The sequence below is a fragment of the Silurus aristotelis genome (genome assembly GCF_946808225.1).
Source record: "Silurus aristotelis genome assembly, chromosome: 4".
NCBI lineage: Eukaryota > Metazoa > Chordata > Actinopteri > Siluriformes > Siluridae > Silurus > Silurus aristotelis.
In genome coordinates this window covers 26,993,348-27,017,630 of record NC_139577.1, presented here as the reverse complement: position 1 = coordinate 27,017,630, position 24,283 = coordinate 26,993,348, and the positions used below count along the sequence as shown (strand labels likewise).

Below are 24,283 nucleotides of genomic sequence, written 5' to 3'. Positions count from 1 at the left end.
AGCAAAGAATGCAGTAATGTCAGATTCGATGTCATGTGCTAAAGTGCTCCTCTGCCACAGACTGCCCCAACTTATCTCATAATTATGAGATACATATCTCGTTATCGATAACAGTATGATAAGATTGTAAAAACTCTAAGTTTCACACTGTATGTATATATTATTTCTATAATTTTATATAGAAATACAATAACTCAGTTCAACAAAGTGTATTTAAAAAAAAAAAAAAAAAAAAAGGAATGAAATCTTTTCTCTTCCAGTTCTCAAGATGATATTCAAACAATGAAACACTGACACCAGGTGGTGGCTAGAAATCATGCACGATGAGCAAACTAAACCAAAACACACACACACACACACACACACACGCACACACATACGCACACACATACGCACACACATACGCACACACACACACACACACACACACACACACACACACACACACACACACACACACACACACACACACACACACACACACACACACACACACACACACACACACACACACACACACTCAAAACCCATCAGTTCTGCCGATCAGTCGGCAAAATGAAATCCAATTATGCTGCTGTGTGCAAGTTAACTGTGAACTCCTAAAACTCGTACTTGTGTGATACCTCCGTGCAGCCTATAAAACACGATACTTGTGTGTATGTGACAAGCTTCAGAAGTCCAAATGAAGGGACTAGAGTGAGAGTCAGTTAAGAATGCTTAGGTTTCTGAGTAATTGAGTACTGCATCAGGGTTATGAATCAAGGTGATGAATCAAACAGCATCAAAGCCGAAGACACAGGAATGATCATGCTCTGTTTGCTCTGATGCTATCTGGGGTTTCCATCATGATATCATGCCGCCTGCGAGTGCCAGTGCAAAAGACAGACAATGGGTGGTTTGTTTGTCAGCATTAAAGATGCAGGATGTGATATTGCAGCTTAACCGCTTTGATCTACATTTAAATAAATGGATCTCGCTATCCAGGTGTGAAAGGTTTAGCTAGCTGTTTGTTTTTTGGATTAGGATTTGTTTGCTTAGGACGTTTGTTTATAAGCTTAACATGAAAAATTTTCTTCAAAATTCCCTTATGTTCTTCAAAATACCATTTTTTATTTATTCAGCTCTAGACGCCACTTATTGACAATGTACGAATACACCACAAAGTTGAGGTCGAACGATATCGATTGTACCAATACCGATAGCTATGTTGGACTGTATTTGCCGATAAACGATTAATTATTCGATAATGGATACTGGATGAAAAAACAACAAACATAAAGACGCAACCCTCCCCATAACATTCCATGTAAAATATTACTGAATTTTATAAAAAGAAATTAAAGTACTGAATGATGAAAATGTGGTCAAGGAAATAAATATGACTCTTTTAATGAATAAATATAATTCTATAATTAATCAATTATAAATAATTATTATAATATAGCGCACTCTGAGCAGCGCACACTCTCCATGTAAAAACAAACAGTATGTGGTGTCAGTGATTCGCCTCTAGAGGCTGCTCTTGTAAGGACAGCTGACCGGAAGCCGGAAAAACTATCAGTGTGTATTTTTAGGCGATTATTCCAGCAATCAGCTATCGGTGATCACGTCTAGGGGCAATTTTGCTGGCACATGCTGTCTGATGTTTTAGATTTGCACCCTAAACCCCCAACGCCATTTAAGTAACATTGAATGTAAATAATGTAATGTGTGAAAGGATTTTTTTAAGCATTGTTCGCTGATATCAAAGCTCCGCCCCCACAATCTATAGCGGCTGATAGAGTTATCGTTAGTACGGAGTTGAAAGTGAAGTTATAACCCTACAACCATCGCTGAGAGCATGTGCTGTTCTCTCTCATGACCTGAAATTAAGCTCTGGTATTAGCATTGTTGGCATCACAGGGGTTTGTTTGCATTACAGACATTTCTGTGATGGTGGTTCTTCCAACACATGGCCATACAAATATGAACACAATTATACACTCTGGTCCAAAAACACCCTTTTCTTACCAGGGTTTTACAGCCACATGATCCACGTCTGCTGAGGCTATAACTTACACAAGTCTTAGACTTTCTATTTAATGCTAATTGTACAAGTAAAACATCAATAAAATGAAATTCACCGCACCTTTGACACACATTTAACGCAATATTTCACACACAGCTGCCTGTGCGTACAGTACACACACTACACAAACAAGGCAGCAGCAGGGATTATGATTCCCAAGTCCTCAGCTCAACATCACTTTGAGTAAGTACTTATTTTTATTGACAGTTTTTTCATTGACATGGCATCCAGACCTGCACAAAGTAATTTTTGTTTTATGGTGTTAGAATAGAAGAATTAGTCGATTACTGCTGGATGATGATCAGAGGTCTGAGCTCAGCCTCAGATTTCTCGTCTCATAGTCAACTTTGACACACACCCTCCAAGTACAGAGAGACAAGGCGGAAACTCCCAGCACACACGTACACTGCTCTGATACTGTCGGCCATTATTACGTAAAAGCAGTTCTTCGTAGTGAACTTGTTTATGGGCTCTGTGCGTAAACCATTAAAGCTTCAACAACTCAGTTTGGTAGTAGCATTAATATTATTAGTATTTATGCAGTTTAAAATACACTCAGTTCAGTATGCACCCCCTCCCCACAAAAAAGAGCTAATTGAGGAAATTAAGTAATGATAAAAACAATTGTTCATTTATTTATTTATTTATTTATTTTTTTTGCTAAAAATATATTTTATACAATACATTTTTTGCAGTTGTTTGCATAGATGTATTTGTCTAGTAAATTTTTTTTTATTATTTACTTAATCCAAGCAATTTTTTTGTCTGTTTATTTATTTTCTTACATATAAGTCAGTCATTTATTAATTTACTTTCATGAAACTAAAGGTTTAAATATCTATTTATTTGCATTATTAATTTATTTGCTTCACTTTGTTGCTGAAAATTAATTGCTTCATTATTTTCAATTGCTTTTGATTATGTTGATTAAATTAAATGAATTAATTGAATTATTTGATTGCTCCAATTTTATCAAATTTTTTTAATAATGATTTATTTATCTGTTTGCTTGTTTAAATATGTTTGTCATTTATTAATTAACTTTTGTTAAAATGATTTATTTATTTGCATAATGTATTTATTTGCTTTAAGAAAATGATTAATTTTCTTGTTTTTTATTATTATTAATTTATTTGTTTAAATATATGTCTGCCATTTATTAATTTACTTACATAAAATGTATTTATTTATTTGAATAATTTATTTGCTTGTTTTGTAACAACTGTCTATTTTTTTATATGTCTAATCGGTGTATTTGTGTCTCTGTGTCTCTCTGTCTATTTTAGACAGATAGAGACACGGACAGATATATATATATATATATTATATATATAAAATAACAAACAGATATATTATAACAATAAGATCTAAGAAACAGATCTACAGACAGACAAACAGACAGATGAATCTAATGCAGCACTTATAACTGCTTTCTAACTATAAATCAATACTGCAGTTTATTGTTTCATTATTTAAAAAAACAAAGATCAACTGTACAGTGCTGTAATAACAGCTGAAAAAATTCACTGCACTTCAGAATGCCCTCTGGACTCTGCTCGTGTTTTGGTAAAGAAGTGCGATTTATAAACATATAAAGACATAAAAAAAAATAATCATTCATTCATTTATTAAAAAGTAATGAGAATAACACATCTCCAACCTTTTTCTCAGAGTCTTTTGCCCTCTTGCCGTTGTGCTGCTGCAAAAGCTGCTCGCAGAAGTGTTTCTCCGTCCCGAACAGCTTGTTGGCCCACTCTTCCTTTTGGGCATGGAGCCGATGGGGCTGGGAGGCGATGTCTCGTGCTGCTCGGTACCGATCAGCCGGGATCTTACTCATGGGAGGAGGCAGCGTGCTGCAGTTAGCACTCGACCAGCCGTCAGTGGACTCGCTGTAGGACTCCTGATCGCTGCTGCGGCCCTGGTGCCACTCTCTCAAGACGTGGACGGGGAGCCAGCGCTGGCCCCCTGCACCCTTCTTCGAGTGGGCGGGCAGATGGTGGCGAGTGGGAAGTCCGGAGACATCCAGCCGGGACGAGGAGCTCAGGTGTCTGCTGGACAGAGGGGGCGGGTCTGTGTGGGAGTGTGGGTGTGGCTCGGAGAACTCGTGCCTGTAGCCGTTGCGATGAGATATAGAGGAAGGGGGTGGAGGAGGAGGAGGTGGAGGAGGAGGAGGAAGACCAGCCTGAGCACTCGGGTTCCTACCGCCCTGGGCGCTTTCCCATAATCCTGTGGGCACGTGGCGAGCAGGATTGGCACCGAGGTCAACCAGGAGGACGCGGTTACTTTTTTCTTCAGGCAGGAAGTTACCGATTCCGCTGTCGCTGTTGCTGCTGGTGGTGCTGTTGTTCTGCTGAGCGTCCAGGTCGCCATCTAGGAACGCTCGCGCTCGCACGCCCTCAATGGACTCGCCCATGTCACGGTAGAGCACTGATACGAACTGCAGCAGCGGCTGAGATGTTGGGGGGAATTCCAAACAACCACCGGTGTCCGGGTCTGGAGTGCAGCTGAAACCGAAACGCCAAGAGATACCTTGATGTACCTAAATAAAAAAATAAAATGTAAATAAATATTAATAATAAGTACTTTATAAACACAGTATTAATAACTAATTATTAGGGTTGTAACGGTACACGTTTTCATACGGAACATAGTTCAAATCTGAGTTCCCTCACAAACGTATTCATTGGAGGACGTTTAGCCTATTAATAGTCTTCGCCTTGCACTTTGAGCACTTTTTTTTTTATTATTAAACTATATTACATATACAGTAGTTTATAAAATAAATATAAAACAGACACAATGCCATAAAAAACGAAATGAGAGCCATGGCAGTGTCACTGTAGTTAAATAAATAAAAAATTATTACCCCCTTAAGAGACAAAATATTTTAAAAAATCAAGAAAAAAAAATATTTTATATATAAATTAATTTGTATTTGATTGAGTGAAATAAGTATTTGCTCCCCTACCTACCAATTTGATTCAGACTTCCACAGACCCAAATTAGTCCTGTACCTTTAAAAAACTCCTAATATCAACTCATTATGTTTATGTTCACTTTATGTGGCTAAGACACTTACTAGTCATTAGCTCTGTGTTTCCTGTTATGTAGCTTTATGTTGTGAATGTAGCACCAGGGTTCCTGGAGGAACGCTGTTTTATTTCACTGTGTACTGCGTCAGCTATAAATGGTTGAAATGACAATAAAAGCGTCCTGACTTGACTTGACATAAAAGTCACCAGTCACAAAATCAACCTCTTCCATTCAAACCTCTCCATCACCATGGGCAAAGCCAAATAGCTGTCAAAGGACGTCAGGGACAAGATTGTAGACATGCACAAGGCTGTAATGGGCTACAAGACCATCAGCAAGAAGCTTGGTGGGAAAGATACCACTTTTGCCCCGCTGGAGCTCCATGTAAAATCTCCCCTCGTGGGGTAAGGATGATTCTGGGAAAAGGGAGGGATCAGCCCAGAATTACATGGGAAAATAATGTTAATGATCCCAAGGGAGCTGGGACCACAGCCACCAAGAAAACCATTGGTTACACACCAAAGTATTTCTGCTCAAGAATGCACATGAACAGACCCATCTGAAGTTTGCCAATAAACACCTGAGTGATTTAGAGAAGGTTTGGGAGAATGTGATGTGGTCAGATGAGACTCTCCGTGTTTGGAGGCAGAGAAATGCTGAATATGACCCCAAGAACACCATCTCCACTGTCAAACATGGAGGAGAAAACATTCTGCTTTGGGGCTGTTTCTCTGCTAAAGGTACAGGAAGACTTCACCATATGAACACATGAGAACCTTCTGGCCTCTGCCAGAACATTGAAGAAGGGTCATGGACGGGTCTTCCAGCATGACATTGACCCAAAACATACCGCAAGGCAACAATTTGATGGACTTGTAGCTTAGTCCCGCCTTGTGCAGGTCTACAGTCTTGTCCCTGACATCCTTTGACAGCTCTTCAGTCTTTCCCATGGTGGTGGAGAGGTTTGAATGGAAGAGGTTGATTCTGTGACTGGTGTCTTTTATACACATAACGAGTTGACATTAGGAGATCTTTCTTAAAACAACACTGACTAGCTTTCTTATTCAGCAGACAAACTTAACCTGATCTGTTCAAACTACATATGTCTCGTATGCTGAGACTGATCCAGCTGGAACAGAGCTCATTTAAGTGCTAGAAACAAATATAAAAAAAACCTTACCAAACAAAATTGCAGATTGTTTTTTCTAAGGCACTTTTAAAATAATATGACTATTCCATAGACATGCATTTAAACATAAACTGTATTTTGAATAAAAAAAAAAATTTATGACCTTGTGGTGACAGAGCTCAGGATCAACGAGGAACACGTGGCAGGAAGTTCTCGAGCCCTGGTTTTCATCGGCAAGTGCATTCATGCCGCCGTCCTCGGCAGCCTGCATAGTGACCAGGCCAAAGAAGCGTCGGTCGTCCGGACACACGGCGCTGAACGCCAGCTTCTCGGCCGGGTATGCAGCCAGGACGGCTCTGCGTTCGTTGCGTAGGAGCACACGGTCGTGAAGCACCTCAAGCAGCACCAGCGAGTGCACCTTGTGCTCGGCTCGCAGGCGGCGCATGCAACCACGGATCGCCTGCACGCTGTCGTTTTCGAGATTGGCGCCACTCGAGGCCAGCTCGATGGAGCCCAAGTAGCCCACTATCATGCCGACATTGAGGATGCCACCTGAGTCAGCTTCCTGACGCTCAGGTTCGAACACGTCCACAAACACGTAGTCGTCACGGAGCACTCGGGCCATTTCCTGTTCTGAGAGAAGGTTTACGTCGCTCCTGTGGGCCTCGACGTCTCCGCAGCGGAAGTCCAGCTCAGAGACCGGCCTCTGTTTTGCTGCAGCTTTCTCTGAGCTGCTAGAGGAGTGGCTGGAGGAGTTCTCGAAGATCATGTTAAAGATCCCTCCGGACTGCATCTCAGCCACCACTCGCTCAGCACGGTTTATTCCCAAAGTCTTGGAGTCCATTTTCGGTCGGAGCCAGTGGCTTTTGTGCTCGTGGAATCCGAGCTCTTCGTCGCTGGAGCACGAGTCCAGCTGTCCGCCCTCAGCGATGAGCAGGTGTAGAACACCCGAGCAGCGCCCGATCAGCTTGACCACGTCCTCATGAGACGCCTTCGCCACATTGATGTCGTTCACGGCGAGGATCTGGTCTCCAGCACGCAAACCCACGTAGTCGGCTGGACTGCCTTTTAGAACACAGCTCAGCACGCAGGGCGAGTGTCCAGAGAGGGTAAAACCGTAACCTGTTCTACCTCGAGCTACCTCCACCCCTCTGACACGGCCCAGTGCCTGACTATTAGCACGCCGTCTGCTTGCCTCAGATGATCTGAACATTCTCGGGATTCACATGCAGCTCTCAAGGGCTTCACAAATACAAAGCTAAATGCAGTACTCAGGTGAGATCATTCTCTCGGTTGTCATCGCTTTCAGGAGGGAAACATCCTGATGCACAGGTGGGTCATGAAACACCTCCTGCAAAATGTGGGGATGCCAGAAAGGTCAAATAAATGCCAATCAATGTTCTACACATATAAGGAAAATTATATATACAAAAGATTTTCGCTGAGCAACAAAGAAAACAAAGAAGAAGATAAAGAAGAAGGAGAAGAAGAAGACAGAGCAGGGAAAAACGGAAAAGAAGAAGGAGAAAAAGCAGACAAAGTGGGAGAAGTAGAAAAAGAAGAAGAAAGAGAAGGAGATGAAGAAGATAAAAAAGAGAGAAGATAAAGAAAAAGTAGAAGAAGGAGAAGAAGGAGAGGAAGGAGAAAGAGAGAAGAAGTAAATAAAGAAGATAAAGAAAAGGGAGAAGAAGGAGAGGAGAGGAAGGAGAAGGAAAAGAAGGAGATAGAAAAAGGAGAAGAAGACGAACAAGAAGTAAAACAATAACAATTCCTAAGTATGTAATGTATTTTTGAATGCATATTAAATACCTACAGTAACTGTTGGACTGTTTGGACACACCTTCTACTGGTTTTTCTGTATTTTTATTATTATCATCAACATCATACATTAATACTGAAGACATTCAAACTTTGCTGAAGGGGGGGCATTGCTGAAGACACTGTAGGTGATTTTGTAAAAATCGTAGGCAACTTAACCAGCATGGCTCCCACAGCATTTGGCAGCAACATGCGGTTTGCACTTAGTGGGACCATAATGTTTTCCAATAGGAAAATGATCCCAAACACACTTCTAGGTTATGGGAAAGCTATTTGTTTAAGAAGGAGAGTGATGGAGTGCTGCATCAGATGACTTGCCTCCACGCTCATCCAATCTAAATCCAGCTGAGATGGTTTGGAATGAATTGGACTGGAGAGTGAAGGAAAAGCAGCCAACAAGAACTACTTCGAAAAATCGAAAATGATAAAACATACTCTGGGATATTCAACACGTGTTTTGTTTACTGTTTGACTCTGTTTGGATATCTTAAGTACCATGTACAGTGTTGAGAACAACAATAAAAAGAAAGATTCAACACTAAAAGTGAAGGTGTGTCCAAACTTTTTCCTCGTTACTGTATCTACAATCACTTCCAACATGCGACTCAAACCCTCCCGACATAACTCAAATCTTTAGGGCCCTCCTAGAAACTTTTTACAATTCTTTTTTATGACTTTTCTTGAACTCTAAACGCTCTGCACCACCTTCCAGCTAATTCTCACACACACTTGAAAACCAGCCTGAACTCTTCTTTAGGGTTTGTCGCCGTTTTTGCGACCAACAACTCATTCACTCTTGCTACCTGGTGCCCGCGCCCACCCGCGCGTTCCGATTGGCTGACATCACCACGTCGCCCTGGGTTGCCATGACGACTGATTCAGCAACTGACAATATCTTAAAGCCTATTGGCCGCCTGCCTTGTCAATCACCCAGTTTCGGAGCTCCAGCTTGCTTGAGACGAGCAGGTCGGCTGTAAATCCAAACTATTTTACAGGTGTCGAAAAGTTCGCGTTAGTGTTTATATAAACAGTAAACAACAATTTGTTATTATGCAACGCATTTTTTTTTATTATCTTATTTCCCTGATAATACTACTAATAATAATTACATGATGCTTTCTTGTAGCTGGTGGGTTTTAGGAACAGCTGGCTTATGGAAGGAACATAACGGTGTTGAATTGTGTCTCAGGGGTAAAGTAATTAATTATTAAAGATTCATTAATTATACAGAAGACTATTAACTCGGACACGCGGTGCTACATGGGTCTAAGATCGCTTCCAAACTAATCCGAAACCACTCAAGAAGCACATAATAGCTATAAAACCCTATAATAAACACGAACTTACCGGATTCTCCAGGTATCCCCGAACTCCTGTTATTTATTCTAGGTGCTTTTGGTTGTAAAACACAGACACTATAACACTGTTATTCTGGTTTGCTGTAACAAAAGGACGTGATCCAGCTGCTGCTGAGGAGGAGCGGACCTCCTGGGTCACGTGACTTTGGGATTTCTGTAAGGGGGGGCGGGGGGACCCCCGACTCTTCACTCCTTCAGACTGGGACAAGCGCTAAATAATATAATCTCCAGATCATAACATTTCAATATAAAACCATAAAAGTGAACGATTCTTAACTGGAATCGGTTTTTATAAAGTTTTGTGAACTAAAGATATAAACACCAGTGTTCTAAATGATATTCACTGTTTTGAGTGTATTTACAGCCTAATCAAACCATAGTGACAAAGATATCTAATACATAATCATTACACACACACACACACAATAATATATATATATATATATATACACACACACACACACACACACACACACACACACACACACACACAGTGCCTTGCGAAAGTATTCGGCCCCCTTGAACTTTGCGACCTTTTGCCACATTTCAGGCTTCAAACATAAAGATATAAAACTGTAATTTTTTGTGAAGAATCAACAAGTGGGCCACAATCATGAAGTGGAACGAAATTTATTGGATATTTCAAACTTTTTTAACAAATAAAAACTGAAAAATTGGGCGTGCAAAATTATTTCAGCCCCCTTAAGTTAATACGTTGTAGCGCCACCTTTTGCTGCGATTACAGCTGTAAGTCGCTTGGGGTAAGTCTCTATCAGTTTTGCACATCGAGAGACTGAAATTTTTGCCCATTCCTCCTTGCAAAACAGCTCGAGCTCAGTGAGGTTGGATGGAGAGCATTTGTGAACAGCAGTTTTCAGTTCTTTCCACAGATTCTCGATTGGATTCAGGTCTGGACTTTGACTTGGCCATTCTATCACCTGGATATGTTTATTTGTGAACCATTCCATTGTAGATTTTGCTTTATGTTTTGGATCATTGTCTTGTTGGAAGACAAATCTCCATCCCAGTCTCAGGTCTTTTGCAGACTCCATCAGGTTTTCTTCCAGAATGGTCCTGTATTTGGCTCCATCCATCTTCCCATCAATTTTAACCATCTTCCCTGTCCCTGCTGAAGAAAAGCAGGTCCAAACCATGATGTTGCCACCACAATGTTTGACAGTGGGGACGGTGTGTTCAGGCTGATGAGCTGTGGTGCTTTTATGCCAAACATACCGTTTTGCATTGTTGCCAAAAAGTTCGATTTTGGTTTCATCTGACCAGAGCACCTTCTTCCACATGTTTGGTGTGTCTCCCAGGTGGCTTGTGGCAAACTTTAAACGACACATTTTATGGATATCTTTAAGAAATGGCTTTCTTCTTGCCACTCTTTCATAAAGGCCAGATTTGTGCAGTATACGACTGATTGTTGTCCTATGGACAGAGTCTCCCACCTCAGCTGTAGATCTCTGCAGTTCATCCAGAGTGATCATGGGCCTCTTGGCTGCATCTCTGATCAGTCTTCTCCTTGTATGAGCTGAAAGTTCAGAGGGACGGCCAGGTCTTGGTAGATTTGCAGTGGTCTGATACTCCTTCCATTTCAATATTATCGCTTGCACAGTGCTCCTTGGGATGTTTAAAGCTTGGGAAATCTTTTTGTATCCAAATCCGGCTTTAAACTTCTCCACAACAGTATCTCAGACCTGCCTGGTGTGTTCCTTGTTCTTCATGATGCTCTCTGCGCTTTAAACGGACCTCTGAGACTATCACAGTGCAGGTGCATTTATACGGAGACTTGATTACACACAGGTGGATTCTATTTATCATCATTAGTCATTTAGGTCAACATTGGATCATTCAGAGAACTTCCTCACTGAACTTCTGGAGAGAGTTTGCTCCACTGAAAGTAAAGGGGCTGAATAATTTTGCATGCCCAATTTTTCAGTTTTTTATTTGTTAAAAAAGTTTGAAATATCCAATAAATTTTGTTCCACTTCATGATTGTGTCCCACTTGTTGTTGTTAATACTTTCGCAAGGCACTGTATACACACACACACACACACACACACACACACACACACACACACGTGTGTGTGATATATATATATATATAAAAAAAAACCAGCGTTGCAAAAATATATAGACTACAAATATAAATTTTGTCCCTATATGTTAATCCCTAATGAGCAAGTTAGTACTCACAGTCGCAAGGAGAAACTCCCTTAGAAACCTTGATAGGAACCGGTTCTAAAAAGGGAAACCATTCTCAGCTGGGTGGCACCGAATGTTCATTCATTATAGTTCTATCATTGTTAACGGGGAGGTGGTTAAAATGCTGTACTTATTATCAGAAGGTTGAGAGTTTAAATCCAAGCACCACTAAGCTGCCACTGCTGGGCCCTTTAACAAAGCCCTTAACCCTCACCTGCTCAGGTGTATACATGAGATAACTGTAAGCTATTCTGGATAAGCCTCTACAGTACCTTTTAGACTTTTATAAAAAAGGCGGTTCATGCTCGAAAACCCTCCAATGTGGCTGAATTACAACAATTCTGCATAGATGGGTGAACCAAAATTCCTCCAAACCTCCTCGCTGTAACAGACTCAATGCAAGTTATTGCAAACGCTTGATTGCAGTTGTTGCTGCTAAGGGTGGTCCAACCAGATATTAGGTTTAATATATATATACACACACACACACACACACACACACACATATACATATTTAGATACATACACACACACACACACAAAATATATATACACACATATATAAAATGTGTGTATATGTATGTATATGCTCAGAAAGTAGATAAAAGTTGCCAAACTATGTAATATGCAATTATCATAATTTGCTGATTAAAAAGGTGTACAAGTTAAGAATTATTGAAAACTGAATTAAAATAAAATATATTTTATTTTAGTAATCGAGCATTCTACCGATTGATCCAAGGATTAATCGAGTGATCGGATAAGTTCTTTTTCTTTATCAAAAAGCAATACTATACGTACAAGAGTCTCTTAAAATTAACAAGTAATTTGTTTTATTTTGTAATTTGTTAGAAAAATTCGCATTTTATTGCTGAATTTGCATAAAAGAATATCTGTGCTTCAAAATATGTGAATTTGACCACCATTACAATTGCATGTGCATGCACACTTTAAGGTGCAGGTACGGTGTTCTTGCAAAACTCAACGCACAGAAAATTATCAAAGGAATGGCACACAGAATATTAAAATAAAATTTGGCGTAGGTGATTTTTTAATTTGCTGACCTCTATACTATTTTCCATGCTAACTGATCTCGCCTCCTTCTTGCCCAGCCGGAGATCTCATTTAATCCCCCTGTCTCCTCTGTACTGAGTGCTAAGTGCTCGAGGATTATCAGTACCGTCACTAGACATGGACCAAACCAGCTGTCTAAAGCAATTAAAAAAACTCTTCGAAATGAATGTGGACAGATATGTAGAGAGTGGATGCAAATGAAAAGTGAAAAGAAAAAAAGAAAAAAAAAAAACCCACATTTTAAACATTTTATTACTACATCATAATCTTTCCAGGAATTTATATTAAAATATGCCATTACAGTAAATAGAACATCGTCTTCATTACACCAGCTTGCGGATGTGAGTGTGGAATATTTAACACGTCGATGTAGGTTTCTTCAGGAAGCTCCGGTGCTCGACTATCACAGCCTTCCTTTCTAAACAGGACTGTAGACGAGCGAGTAGACGGTCTCGTAATCTTCCCTCGCTCATCTACAGTCAGCTTCCACACACTGATTGATTTGAGCCTTAAGTAATAATAGAAATCAACAATGAAGCATTCGAGCTGAAGCGTACTTGGGCGGATTGTGGGGGTGGGGGTGTTGTTTGGGTATAGGTTGTGCGAGTGGAAGGTACGAGGAGATTTTGAAGAAATCAAACCAGCAAACTTCGTGCTAATTCAAATCGGCATATAGTTGTGTTTTTTTTCCTTCTTCACATTCGATTCCCTTTTGGGATTTACAGGCTTGGGTCAAGAGTGTTTTATCAGTTTATTGAGGAGATCTTCGAGCAGGTGCTGAAGCTGAAATCTGCGCGTGCAACATGACGGAACACTGACTGGAGCGTGTCTATAAAAGTGCACACTTCCACTTGGGGGGAAAAAAAACGGAAAGGATCCACATCAAACAACGCAGCACTGGATACAAAGCCCGGGGGCGTAAGAATTACAAAGTCGAATTAATTCCGTATGGGTCACCATGTAGTACTTCAGGTGCTGCATCTTCCTTCCCTCTGGGTTTTACCATCACATGAAGACTCGATATTACAAGCGGCATGCTGCAGGCTGACTTTACAAGATGCTGCCAGGCTTCTATTTACAGAAAAGGGACACCTCGGCTGTGTGGACACTTCTGATTGGATCCGATTGTGTCTCTCCACACCTTCGGACAGTGAAGGCAGTCAGTTTCGCATTTTACACACATACACTGTTTTTAGGTCAAGTGGTTTGCAAACATTCAGTAAATGTATAGTCTCTTTATGCCATCTGTCATTTGATGGATATTCTCATGCAGCGGGAGGTTTAGTAGTATAACACATAATTCTTCTCTTAGATACAATCATTTAACATGATCTCCACCCCCATCCCCCCCACCCAGAGACCCACCCACCCACAAACAACAATAAAAAATAGACTTCCGATCATGACACTAGTTTAAGAATCGCATTACATCCTGAGCATTAAAAAAAAAGAAATCGGATCAGAGAATCAGATTACATCGAATCAGTTTAAGTGCGTACGCCAGTTTACCTTTGCGTTCTCATTTTTTTGCCATCCTAAAAACACCCCGAATGGGAAGCCTGTTGCAAAAAGGGGCGCACAAGCCCCTCGGCATCCGGCTTCCCTTTTTCCCGACTGCAGCTCAAGTGCCAACTTGAATAAAAAAAAAAAAGAATTCCTCAACATAAAAACTAAAAGAAAGAGAAAGAAAGCGACACTACTGGTGTTAGATAAGAGTGCACACATCGTGCCAGTTGATTCTAGCATCTTGCAGCTCTAAAAAAATATCGACCGAGCACATTTCACGCTTTAAATACACAGAAACGTAATCTTTCAACATGGCTTATGCAAGTTCTCCTCAGACCAAGGAGGATCATCAAGTCAGTTTCCAGTTCTACTCTTTCTACACACACCCGCCCCCCCAACCCCGAGGTCACATGGGCAAACGTTAGGGACAAAGGAATGAACGAAGGGAATTCATCTGCTAAAAATGCTTTACTCTTTTATGCAGATATTAGGTTTGATCGAGCGTTAACTTGGACGGATCTTGGACAGATTTGGAAAGGCCTGGAAAAAAGTCTTTGTACCATAATCTGCCAATGTCAGCTAGGAGTGTTTAAAGAAGTAGATTTTGCTCTTATGTCTACATTGGCCTTCTTGGGTATTGACTTGTTCCTGACATGTTTCGCAATTAATAACTCGTACGTTAGGTGATGTGATGTGGTCGCTCTTTTGTGAAGCTGGTTAGTAGTGTGTACTATTGTGGCCTATAGGGAAAAGTAAACTGGCTACACCCACTAGAATACTATGTCCTGCATGATGAGCAGTGTATTACAGCCAGTCTAATGGCTTAAAGTGTGTGTGTGTCTTATAGTGACGTGTCCTGGTGAATACTCTGCAGACAGCACAGCAGCTGGTAGTAAGGGCTACCCGGGGATGCCACCATCTCAAAAACAGACTGGAAGGATCTGCGGTCGAGCTCCTCATCGATCTGGTGCCGGTAGAAGTCCATGGCTACCAGACAGAACAGGCTAACGTCCACTGCGTCGGCTTTGGCCATGCGACTGATCACGTGAGGCAAGCTGGAAGAGGTGAAAGGAGTTAAAGATAAAAACTGTTGGAGAAGATGTAGTTTCTTAAACAGACCTGCTGATCAGTGTTTTTCTTTCATCAAATGGTCATTTAGTCCCAGCTATAATGAAATCCACTGGTTTCTGTGACTTCTCTGGGCGGAAATTAGACACGAGGAGCTCCCCAGGCCTGCCAAAATCGATTCTATAACAAACTTTTGGCAGTGATGAATCAAGTAAATGGATGGCAAAGGATCCAAAATATACTTAAAGTAGCTCCAAAGACAATAGTGAGATCACTTTGAGGGATCTGTGTACGTGTGCCCATTTCTGGTTGCACTTACAGCGCTCATATTAAAGTGCTTTTGCGATCGGCAAGGTCTTGGAGCGCTTCGGTTCTTATAGGTTCAAATGTGTTTGGACCCTGTGGAAAGCCTGTGTGAAATGCACGTGAACTCTTGTGATCACAGCTCAGGCCAGATAATAAAGAGCAACATTGCAGATACAAAGCGACAATGAAGGGGAAAAATACATGTTATGGACTGCAATGAACTTGCAAAATTGTCAAATGTGATTTTGAAGTTTTTGTTTTGGCAAAGATTAAACAGAATCTGTACATGCTGAGTTTGTAATAAAAGCATCCCCTTCAACATTAAGCATCCCCTTCAACATTATTATTATTTTTTTTAACCAATACCTATGATCTAAAGCAGGGGTGTCGAACTTAAATTCACAGTGAGCCAAAATTCAAAACTGGGACGATGTCTCTCTCTCTCTATCTGTAGACTTTCGAGTTCCTTTTTAATGTAAATCTTTTTTCACAGGCCAACAACAATACAAACAAAAATAATAATTTCCTTCATTAAAAAAAGGCAATCTTTCAACTATTAACAGTTCATGCCTTAAAGTAAAAAAAAAGTGCATAAAGACAACATTCATTCAAGCTCAGTTTGCTACACTCAGATTTACTGTGATGCACATTGGGTCAAGCCAGATATCTGGCATCTCACATGCAAGTGCATTAATGTCTGGAGTTTAGGCTCTGAGCTGAGGAAATCCTTTTGAGTGAAGGTGTTCATCAGTGAGACTCCTGAGTGGTGTTTTGTTCATCTTCATGAAAGAGAACAGTTGTTCACAAAGATATGTGCTGCCGAACATAGACAGCATATGAGCAGCTTGGGCACGGAGTTGGGGCAGTGTGTCAGGGCAAAAACATCGAAACTATGCAGCACACACAGAGTCATACTTTGACTCGAGCGTGTCACTACACTGGAGTTCAATCAGCTCCATTTGGAGGTTGGTTGCTGCGCTTTCCACGTCAACCACAAACGGATTACTGAGCAGTTCAAATCTGCGTTTGTGGCCTTCAAAGCCGGCAAATCGATGGGTAAATTCAGCGCAGAGTTTTTCAGCGGCGTCGACTGACGCGCCGAAGCACTAACAAAGCATTCTGGGATTTGTAGTATTAGCGGTGTATGCGATATATACTGGCGGGCCAGCTCTAATACACATTTGATAAGATCGGCCTGAATTTGACCCTGATCTAAAGGCTACATTTTGTTGGAAGGCGATGCAGCTAAACATCATCTCTACAAGTAGAAAATAATATCCAGGAGTAAGTGTGTGTGCACGAGTACGTATGAGAAACCGTGTTTAAGGATACAGGGCAGAAATCCACTGGCTGGTAGAGGCACTGACGAAAAAACAGGAAAGGCTCCACATCGCCATGGCAACAGGTGTTCTCTGCGTGAAGTTGGAAAGCGAGAGCAGCACCCAGTCTCGCACCATGGAGGACTGACCAGTGGCGTGAAGTGTCTGAAACACCTGGAACAAAATGCACAGATTATAATACACAAGCTAACTGGTATTGCTGCTAATGCTATAAAGCAGGGGTCCCCAAACTACGGCCCGGCCCCAAATTTAGAACGAAACTTTTGAAAACAAAACTGTAACTATGTATTTTACTCATATTACAGTGTTACTTGTTTATTATAGTTGGCTTTAGAACTAAAATTTACCTTAAGTTATTAACGTAGCCTAATTATTTATTAGATTCAACCACCAACCTACAGTATAACAAATGTTTTGATTACAATAGCAATGATTATGAAAGAAGAAAAAAAAAAAGAAAAAGTTATGCTCATTTGTCTGTACAGTGCATAACAAAAACTAATCTAGAATTAGGAAGCCTAATCAATACATTTAATATCATAAAATCTCCATGATAATAGTGCTAGTCACTCCAGCCCATGTCATTTTCTGTTACAGACAGACTTGGCCCCCCAATAAAGAAAGGAAAAATGATGTGGCCCTCACAGAAAACAGTTCGGGGACCCCTGTTCTAAAGGGTGGTGGCTGTTACAGAAATCTAAAAAAACTCACATTATAAGCTTCATTATCTTTGGCTTATAGCTAGTATTTTAAAGGGGGAGAGGTATAACGAAAACATCAGTTCTAGGTCATATTTAGAAAAAAGGAAAAAATTCGGACATCTGGTGCCACCCAGATGAGAATGGGTTCTCCTTTAAGTCTCTCAAGGTTTCTTCTTCATTCCATCTCAGGGAGATTTTCCTCGCCACAGTCACCACTGGCTTGCTCATTAGGGACAAACTTGTAAGGAACAAACCTGTATGCACTAAACCTAATCTTTTCCAACTTTATAACCGCTTTATCTGTGTAAAAGCTGCTTTGGGACGAGGTCGATTGTTAAAAGCACTAAACAAATACATCCAGTGGTGTACAGTAAGGAAGTAAATATAATTCGTTACTGTTCTCAAGTAGCTTTTTTCACGTATCTGTACTTTACTGAAGTATTTCCCTTTCGAAAGACTTTTATTTTAAATTCGTAAAGAAATTAAATAAAATAAAAAACCACGCAGCAAGCCACCAATCAGTGTAGAGCGCATGCTCTGTTTTGAACTTGTCAGTTCAACAGCAAGCACAATATTTTGAGAGGAATAAATGATGGAAGAAACTCATGACTCTGACTTGCCACAGCACCCGTGGCCTCATTTGCATGATTTTTCTTTGAAGTCATTCATAAGAAGGTTTTGGGCTCATGATAATTTTAATAGATATCAGTGTTTTATGCATTAATATCGTTCTATTAATAGATTGCTGTGACTGAGAGTAACATTAGTCTTTTCACATAAACTGAGTTGATTAAGTAAAGAGTCTTATTACAGCCCTAATAATTCATAGTACTTTGGATACTTAAGTACATTTGAGGGTTAATAATTTTGTACTTTCACTCAAGTGAAGGTTTGTCCATCACTGAATGCAATTGAAATTAATTGAATATTTGATCTGCTGCAAAAGACATGTCTACAGGACCATGCACATAAAATACTAATTAACTCATTATTACTTATTAACTCATTATCAGCTTAATTATTGCATTAGAAATAACATGAAGGGAGGAAGTCAAACGAAAATTCCAAGCAATATGAACCCCACCTTATAAACCACAGTGGCCATAAACTGTGGGTAAGGTTGCTGATTGGACAGAAACTCTCCAATGACTTTGTTCATGACGTCCTGCGGCGGAAAAAAGTCGTCTAGGAACTGGGGCAGTATCCGTGCAACCACACGGGCTTCACACGGGAAACCTTTACGGATCCTGAATTCAGACACATGACATAAAACTGAAACGAAACATTCCCCTGGAACATGAATATTCAAAAGCTATTTTTGCATATGGCATACCGGGATCTTTTGATAAACAGATGCATCATTTATACCTGTCAAAAAGAACCGAGACACGCTCCATGGCAACGATAACAGACTCGCTGTCGGGAGCTGTGGGGTCGCTGTCGACTGGCCGACCGGGACTTCCTCTCTCCTTCCCTGTGGAGGAAAAAGAAGAAAGGTTGCCAGTCAGCTTAACAAACACCATCTCTTATTCATAGTGCCTCATTCCTCTTTAAACTATTCTGAACTGTGCTATTTTCTCTTCAACAAACAAAAGCGTTTCAAATGTAAATTCATTACATCCATCAAAAAAAACATTTCATTGACCAATCAGAATAAAGGAGGGCTTTGTTCTAGTCTTAGCTGAAAAAACTATACGAAGGGAAGGTGTGTAGGTGAGCTGTGTGTTAGTAAGGTGTGTTAGTATGAGGGTAGGGGGGCTTTTTTGTTCGATTGCAGGATGTTTTGTTAGTAGGTGGGTCAATGGGGGGGTAAAAGTGAGCTGAAATGTGTCCTGCCTTCCTCTCCAGGCACACCTGTGTACATGCAGGTGAGCATGAGACCCAGGGCGGCCATGGCGCGGTGCGGACTCGGCATGTTCACGCGATCCACGCTGAGCTTCACCAGCGTTTCCGCGTCCATGCGTGACAGCTGCTCAGACAGAAGCAATCGCTCCAGGCCTCGCAGTGCACAGTGGTAGATTACAGATGGAGTGTTCTCCTCGCTGGCTGAGAGCATTATGCCACACACCTAGAAAGGGGAAAAAATATGAGATTTGAAAGTAAAGTTTATGTTTATTATAAGCAAAAAGCCGATCACTATTCTATATGTAGTGGGTAAAGCGGCGTACTCCGCATACAGATATCGTTTTCATACTTATCAAACCATTCAGTAAGGAACAATGCACTGTGATCAGGGACAGAGACGTCCCAGAATAGTCAGATTCCATCAGGATAGTGTTAGAGGTCGACTGATATGGGTTTTTCTCTGGCCGATGCAGATATTTTGAAAACATGGCAGCTAATGGCTGATTTACGATGCTGATTTTTTTCTTTTTGGTTGATATGTTTGGCCATTTTTCTCCCCCCAACCCCCCTTTCAACTCATAAAATTAGTTAATTAATAAGACGTGATACAAAAAATTGCTTAAATTTAACACAAGCCTCTCCAATCACCGCACTTGTTAACAGGTTTTGGTATCAGTGCCTACCTGTATACTAATCTATAGTTGAAGACTTGCTAACAATACAGTTCCAAAAACTAGCAAAACTGCAAAACTAGCATCATAGTTAACCAAAGAAATATATAATGATAAGAACTTGAATCCTGTTGGCATCGTTGGCTCTAGTCAGACAGAGTCGGCTGTTTGTCAGCCGTTTCTGCATGTCGAATTGTAGGTGGAGCTTATGGCGAGATTGGCTATTCAGCTTAGCGAATGAGCACACAGGAAAAAAGTCAGATGTTAATCCTCATCTTGTCTTTGCAATTTAGCAGACATGACTGAAACACGAATCCGTTAGTAAAGATCGCAGCAGGTTTAAAATGCTGCTCGCTTTATTCACAGTTCGAGTTTTTCCGGGTTTCCCTGTTTGGATGCTGAATAGACTACTGCCACCTGCTGGTTATGTTCTCTCAAGCAAGTGCAAAACGCTTTTCTGCTCACCATGGATATCAATAGTGGTTATGTAAAGTTATATAGCCTCCTTATAAGCTTGAACTAATGCGGTAATTGTCCTCTGATCACTACAATTTTCAATTCTCCCTTGTCTCTATTGTGTCAATTTAAAATGTAAACAAATTCAACACTGTATGGCGAAATGTATGTAGACACCTGATCATTACAGCCTAATCCAGGCTTAATCCCATTTTTCTTTCATAATAACCTTCGTTCTTTAGGGACTAGATTTTGGAGCATTGTAGCTGTGGGGATCTCGCTCTGGTTGGGATGTACTGGAATGTACTGTAAGAACAGACAGCATTCTATTTTAAAGAGGCTGAGGTCAGGGCTTTGTGCAGGCCACTCGATTTCTTCCAAGAACTACATACAAGTGTGATGGTCAAGTGTCAAAACATACAATACAAGCGTTCATCTGAATGTGTGTAGGTTCTTACCTGGACGACCCCTGCGTTAAATTCTGGCCCGACATCCAGTGGGTAGTTTTCCATCATATAAAAGGCCACAGCACACATTACCAGCACATGCTGCTGATTATGCAGGTTCAAGCAGCTGAAAAGCACAACTCATTTAGTAAGCATCAATGAATTCAAAATCTAAAGTGCCTATAGTACATGATACTACAGCGAATAAGGTGCTAACAATCGTTACGCATATATCTCGTATATCATTTAGACGCACAGCATCGTACGCAGTGGGACACAGGCTCTGCCATTAGCTTTAACCCCAGGAGTCCAAGCCTCAAGAGATCCATGGTCAGCATGAGGTCTTTTATCTTGAGTGAGAACTAGCTGCCGACTGACTCGCTTCTCATCTCGTATTCCCTCATATGAGACAAACATGTCTAATGATCAAGCTGAGTGACTGCAAATGTGCTTTTCAATCTTATCATGTGAATTAGTTGCATGATACCCTGTTTCAAAATAAAAAAGGTTCCTCTTTTTATCAGTACCAGTACTTTAAGAGTGGCAACTGTAGTTGCCACTCTTAAAGATGCACTTTGACATTTAAACTAATGGAAAAGTAAATAATAATAAATTAAATAAGTTCCATTATCCAATGACCTTTTTTTGCCATAGTATCGATTTGGTATTAGTATCACGATATTGAATATTAGTATCGTATCAAAGTCAAAATGTTAGTATCGTGACGACACTACTGTGAAAATTGCTGGATGGGATTGAACCCAGCGTTCAGGATCGGCTCTTGTTCGGTCAGAATGTATGTTCTATGATTAAAGTGTGTGTGGTCACTCACTGGGCGATGACCCGGAGATTAGACAGTACATATTCGCTGACGATGGGTATGAGCTGGCGTGCTGTGTCGTCCAGTAGATCACACTCGAGCACGTACAGCACTCCGTGCAGCGCGCCAATACGACTGGGCAGATGAGTGCTCCTCAGTGAAGACTCCAACAGCCGACACACAGGCTCTGCGGTCAACTTATCCTGACACACACACACAATACACCACGAGTAAACAAACAACGCTTTTACCAAATCAATCCCACAATCGCCACCTTTCCGCTACAAACACTCTCACGCACTCACCATGCCTAACACAGCAGCTGCTTTGCAGATAGCAGGGACGAGATACTGGTTGAGGATCTCGTCCTCAGGAGGGTGAACCTTCTGCAGCTCCATCAGAGTGGAAAACATCATATCAAACTGAGTCCTTTCCGTGAACAGATCGGACACCGCCAACAGCTTGAAAGAAACAGCAAGGAAGACAAAACTTAGAGACGTGAAACACTCAATTAGGTATCAATTCACCCCAAATTGCTCTGTTTCCTCATCAAAAGGTTTCCAGTTTCATGAGTTTAATATGAAGTATATAAAATAAAAATTTGCCATTTATGACCATGGTGTTCATGAAATTCTGACCGATCAGCTTGAAGAATTCAAATCCCTGTGCTATAATGATACTTATCAAAGAAAGGCAGCCAATAACTTCATTCTAATTAGGCATTTTTTTTAAACCCCATGCCAACTTTATTGGCTTTGTGTTTATGGCGGAATCCATGTCTAAGTATACAGATATAAAACTAAACAAAATGTTTAATCTATTTTTTTAAGGCTAAAAAAAAAAAAATCAAGATCAAGATAACTTTTTTGTTTAATCACTGATCCAATTCCGATTGCCATTTATTTTTGGTGTATGCATTTAATGTTGTTCTCAGATCTGTGAAATGTATAGATCTTTTTACTGGTACTGCATATAATTAGGCTACACAAGTAAAACTAATGATGGCTACCCAATTTAAGCTAGTATTACGTACAACAGTATTATACATGCATCTGTTAATGTATTAAAATGCAGAGATATAGAAAAGGCTAAAAGAGGCTTTACTTGTCACATTACAGCACAGTGAAAGTTTTTTTTTGCATATTCCAGCGATATTAGGAAGCTGGAGTCAGAGCGCAGGGTCGGTCATTATACAGTGCATTTGGAAAGTATTCACAGCCTTTACTTTTTTCCACATTTTATCTTACAGCCTTATTCCAAAATGGATTAAATCTATTATATTCCTCAATAATCTACAAAGAAGAAAGGGAGAAACTGTCTAAAAAATAGGTATGCCAGGCTTCAGGCTGCAAAGGTGCTTCAACAAAGTACTGAGCACAATCTGTACTGGTCATTTAAAAAAAAAAAAAATTATTTCTTTCATTTTTAAAAAAATACATTTGCAAAGATTTCAAACAAACTTTCACGTTGCCATTATGGGATATTGTTTGTAGAATTTTGAGAAAAATAATTAATTGAATCTATTATGGAATGAGGCTGCAACATAAAATGTAGAAAAAGTGAAGTGCTGTCAAAACATTCCGGACGCACTGTACAGTGTCCCAGGAGCACAGAGGGTTAAGGGCCTTGCTCAAGGGCCCAAACTTGCCAGCTACCCCTTCTAATGGTGAGTTAACGTCTGTGACAAAATGCGTTACCATTCAAATAAGTGGAATGCAACTAATCTAGCTTAAATTAAAAATGTAAACAACCAGAGAAAAGAAAGAAAATGAGAGAAACGAACAAGAACTAAATTCCACTTTCCACAATTAGAAAGTGAACACACTCACCGATCTCACCACCTCACTGATAAGCACAACTGGAGTTTTTCTACTGCTGGGGCTGCCGGGGAGGATCCACTGGCTGTAGAGTTCCAGGAGGAACTGGGAGCAGGAGTGAATGTCGACTCCAGCTCTGTGCTTTCTGAATGGGAGAGAAGACAGGCAGCACCAGCGTCAGTATAGAGAAATTCCATGCACAGCTGATGAGTGATATGAAACTGTAGGTTGTAATTTGCCCCAGGCTCTCAAAACCATTCAATAAATCACTAGAGTCAAAAGTGTTGGTGTGCTGAAGGTGCAGCTTCTGCTTCTGGGTGTCCATGGTCCAGTGTTTGTTTAGTACTCATAAGAAATGTACTAATTTGTTTGAAAATCAGCTGCTTGATTTGATTTACGTGTTGCTGCCTGGTTTCATGGTTTGGTGCTTTTGTTTGAAAACGCTTTTTAGCATAGGAAAATGAATACAGTAATCCCCCGTTTATTGCAGTGGTTACGTCCCAAAACCGCCTGCGATAAATGAAAAACCGCGGTAAATGGACGCCATCCCAAAAACGCTATTTTATATATATACAGTACTGTACTGTATTAACATTTTACAATTCATAATTATAATTT

General features: G+C 40.5%; 2 protein-coding genes across 9 annotated transcripts in view; both read right to left on the bottom strand.

Moving 5' to 3' along the window:
- Positions 1-9,554, bottom strand: part of rgs12b (regulator of G protein signaling 12b) — a 90,280-nt gene extending 80,726 nt beyond the window's left edge. The window contains exons 1-3 of one of the 2 annotated variants that reach the window (XM_083538584.1): positions 9,396-9,554; positions 6,394-7,581; positions 3,729-4,607 (exon numbers count right to left, since the gene is read on the bottom strand). In XM_083538584.1, coding sequence (XP_083394710.1) covers positions 3,729-4,607; positions 6,394-7,443 — 1,929 coding nt within the window. In that variant the 5' untranslated portion in view covers positions 7,444-7,581; positions 9,396-9,554. The remainder of the gene's footprint in view (positions 1-3,728; positions 4,608-6,393; positions 7,582-9,395) is intronic. The other variant, XM_083538583.1, reaches the window with a different exon arrangement.
- Positions 9,555-12,923: 3,369 nt separating this feature from the next.
- htt (huntingtin) overlaps positions 12,924-24,283 on the bottom strand; it is a 65,004-nt gene continuing 53,644 nt past the window's right edge. For 4 of the 7 annotated variants that reach the window (XM_083538566.1, XM_083538569.1, XM_083538568.1 and 1 more), the window contains 9 exons: positions 23,678-23,810; positions 22,154-22,309; positions 21,861-22,051; positions 21,041-21,155; positions 19,447-19,678; positions 18,979-19,084; positions 18,695-18,857; positions 16,902-17,062; positions 12,924-15,250 (listed from right to left, as the gene is read on the bottom strand). In XM_083538566.1, the coding sequence (XP_083394692.1) occupies positions 15,037-15,250; positions 16,902-17,062; positions 18,695-18,857; positions 18,979-19,084; positions 19,447-19,678; positions 21,041-21,155; positions 21,861-22,051; positions 22,154-22,309; positions 23,678-23,810 (1,471 nt within the window). In that variant the 3' untranslated portion in view covers positions 12,924-15,036. The remainder of the gene's footprint in view (positions 15,251-16,901; positions 17,063-18,694; positions 18,858-18,978; positions 19,085-19,446; positions 19,679-21,040; positions 21,156-21,860; positions 22,052-22,153; positions 22,310-23,677; positions 23,811-24,283) is intronic. The other 3 variants (XM_083538567.1, XM_083538570.1, XM_083538572.1) reach the window with 1 other exon arrangement.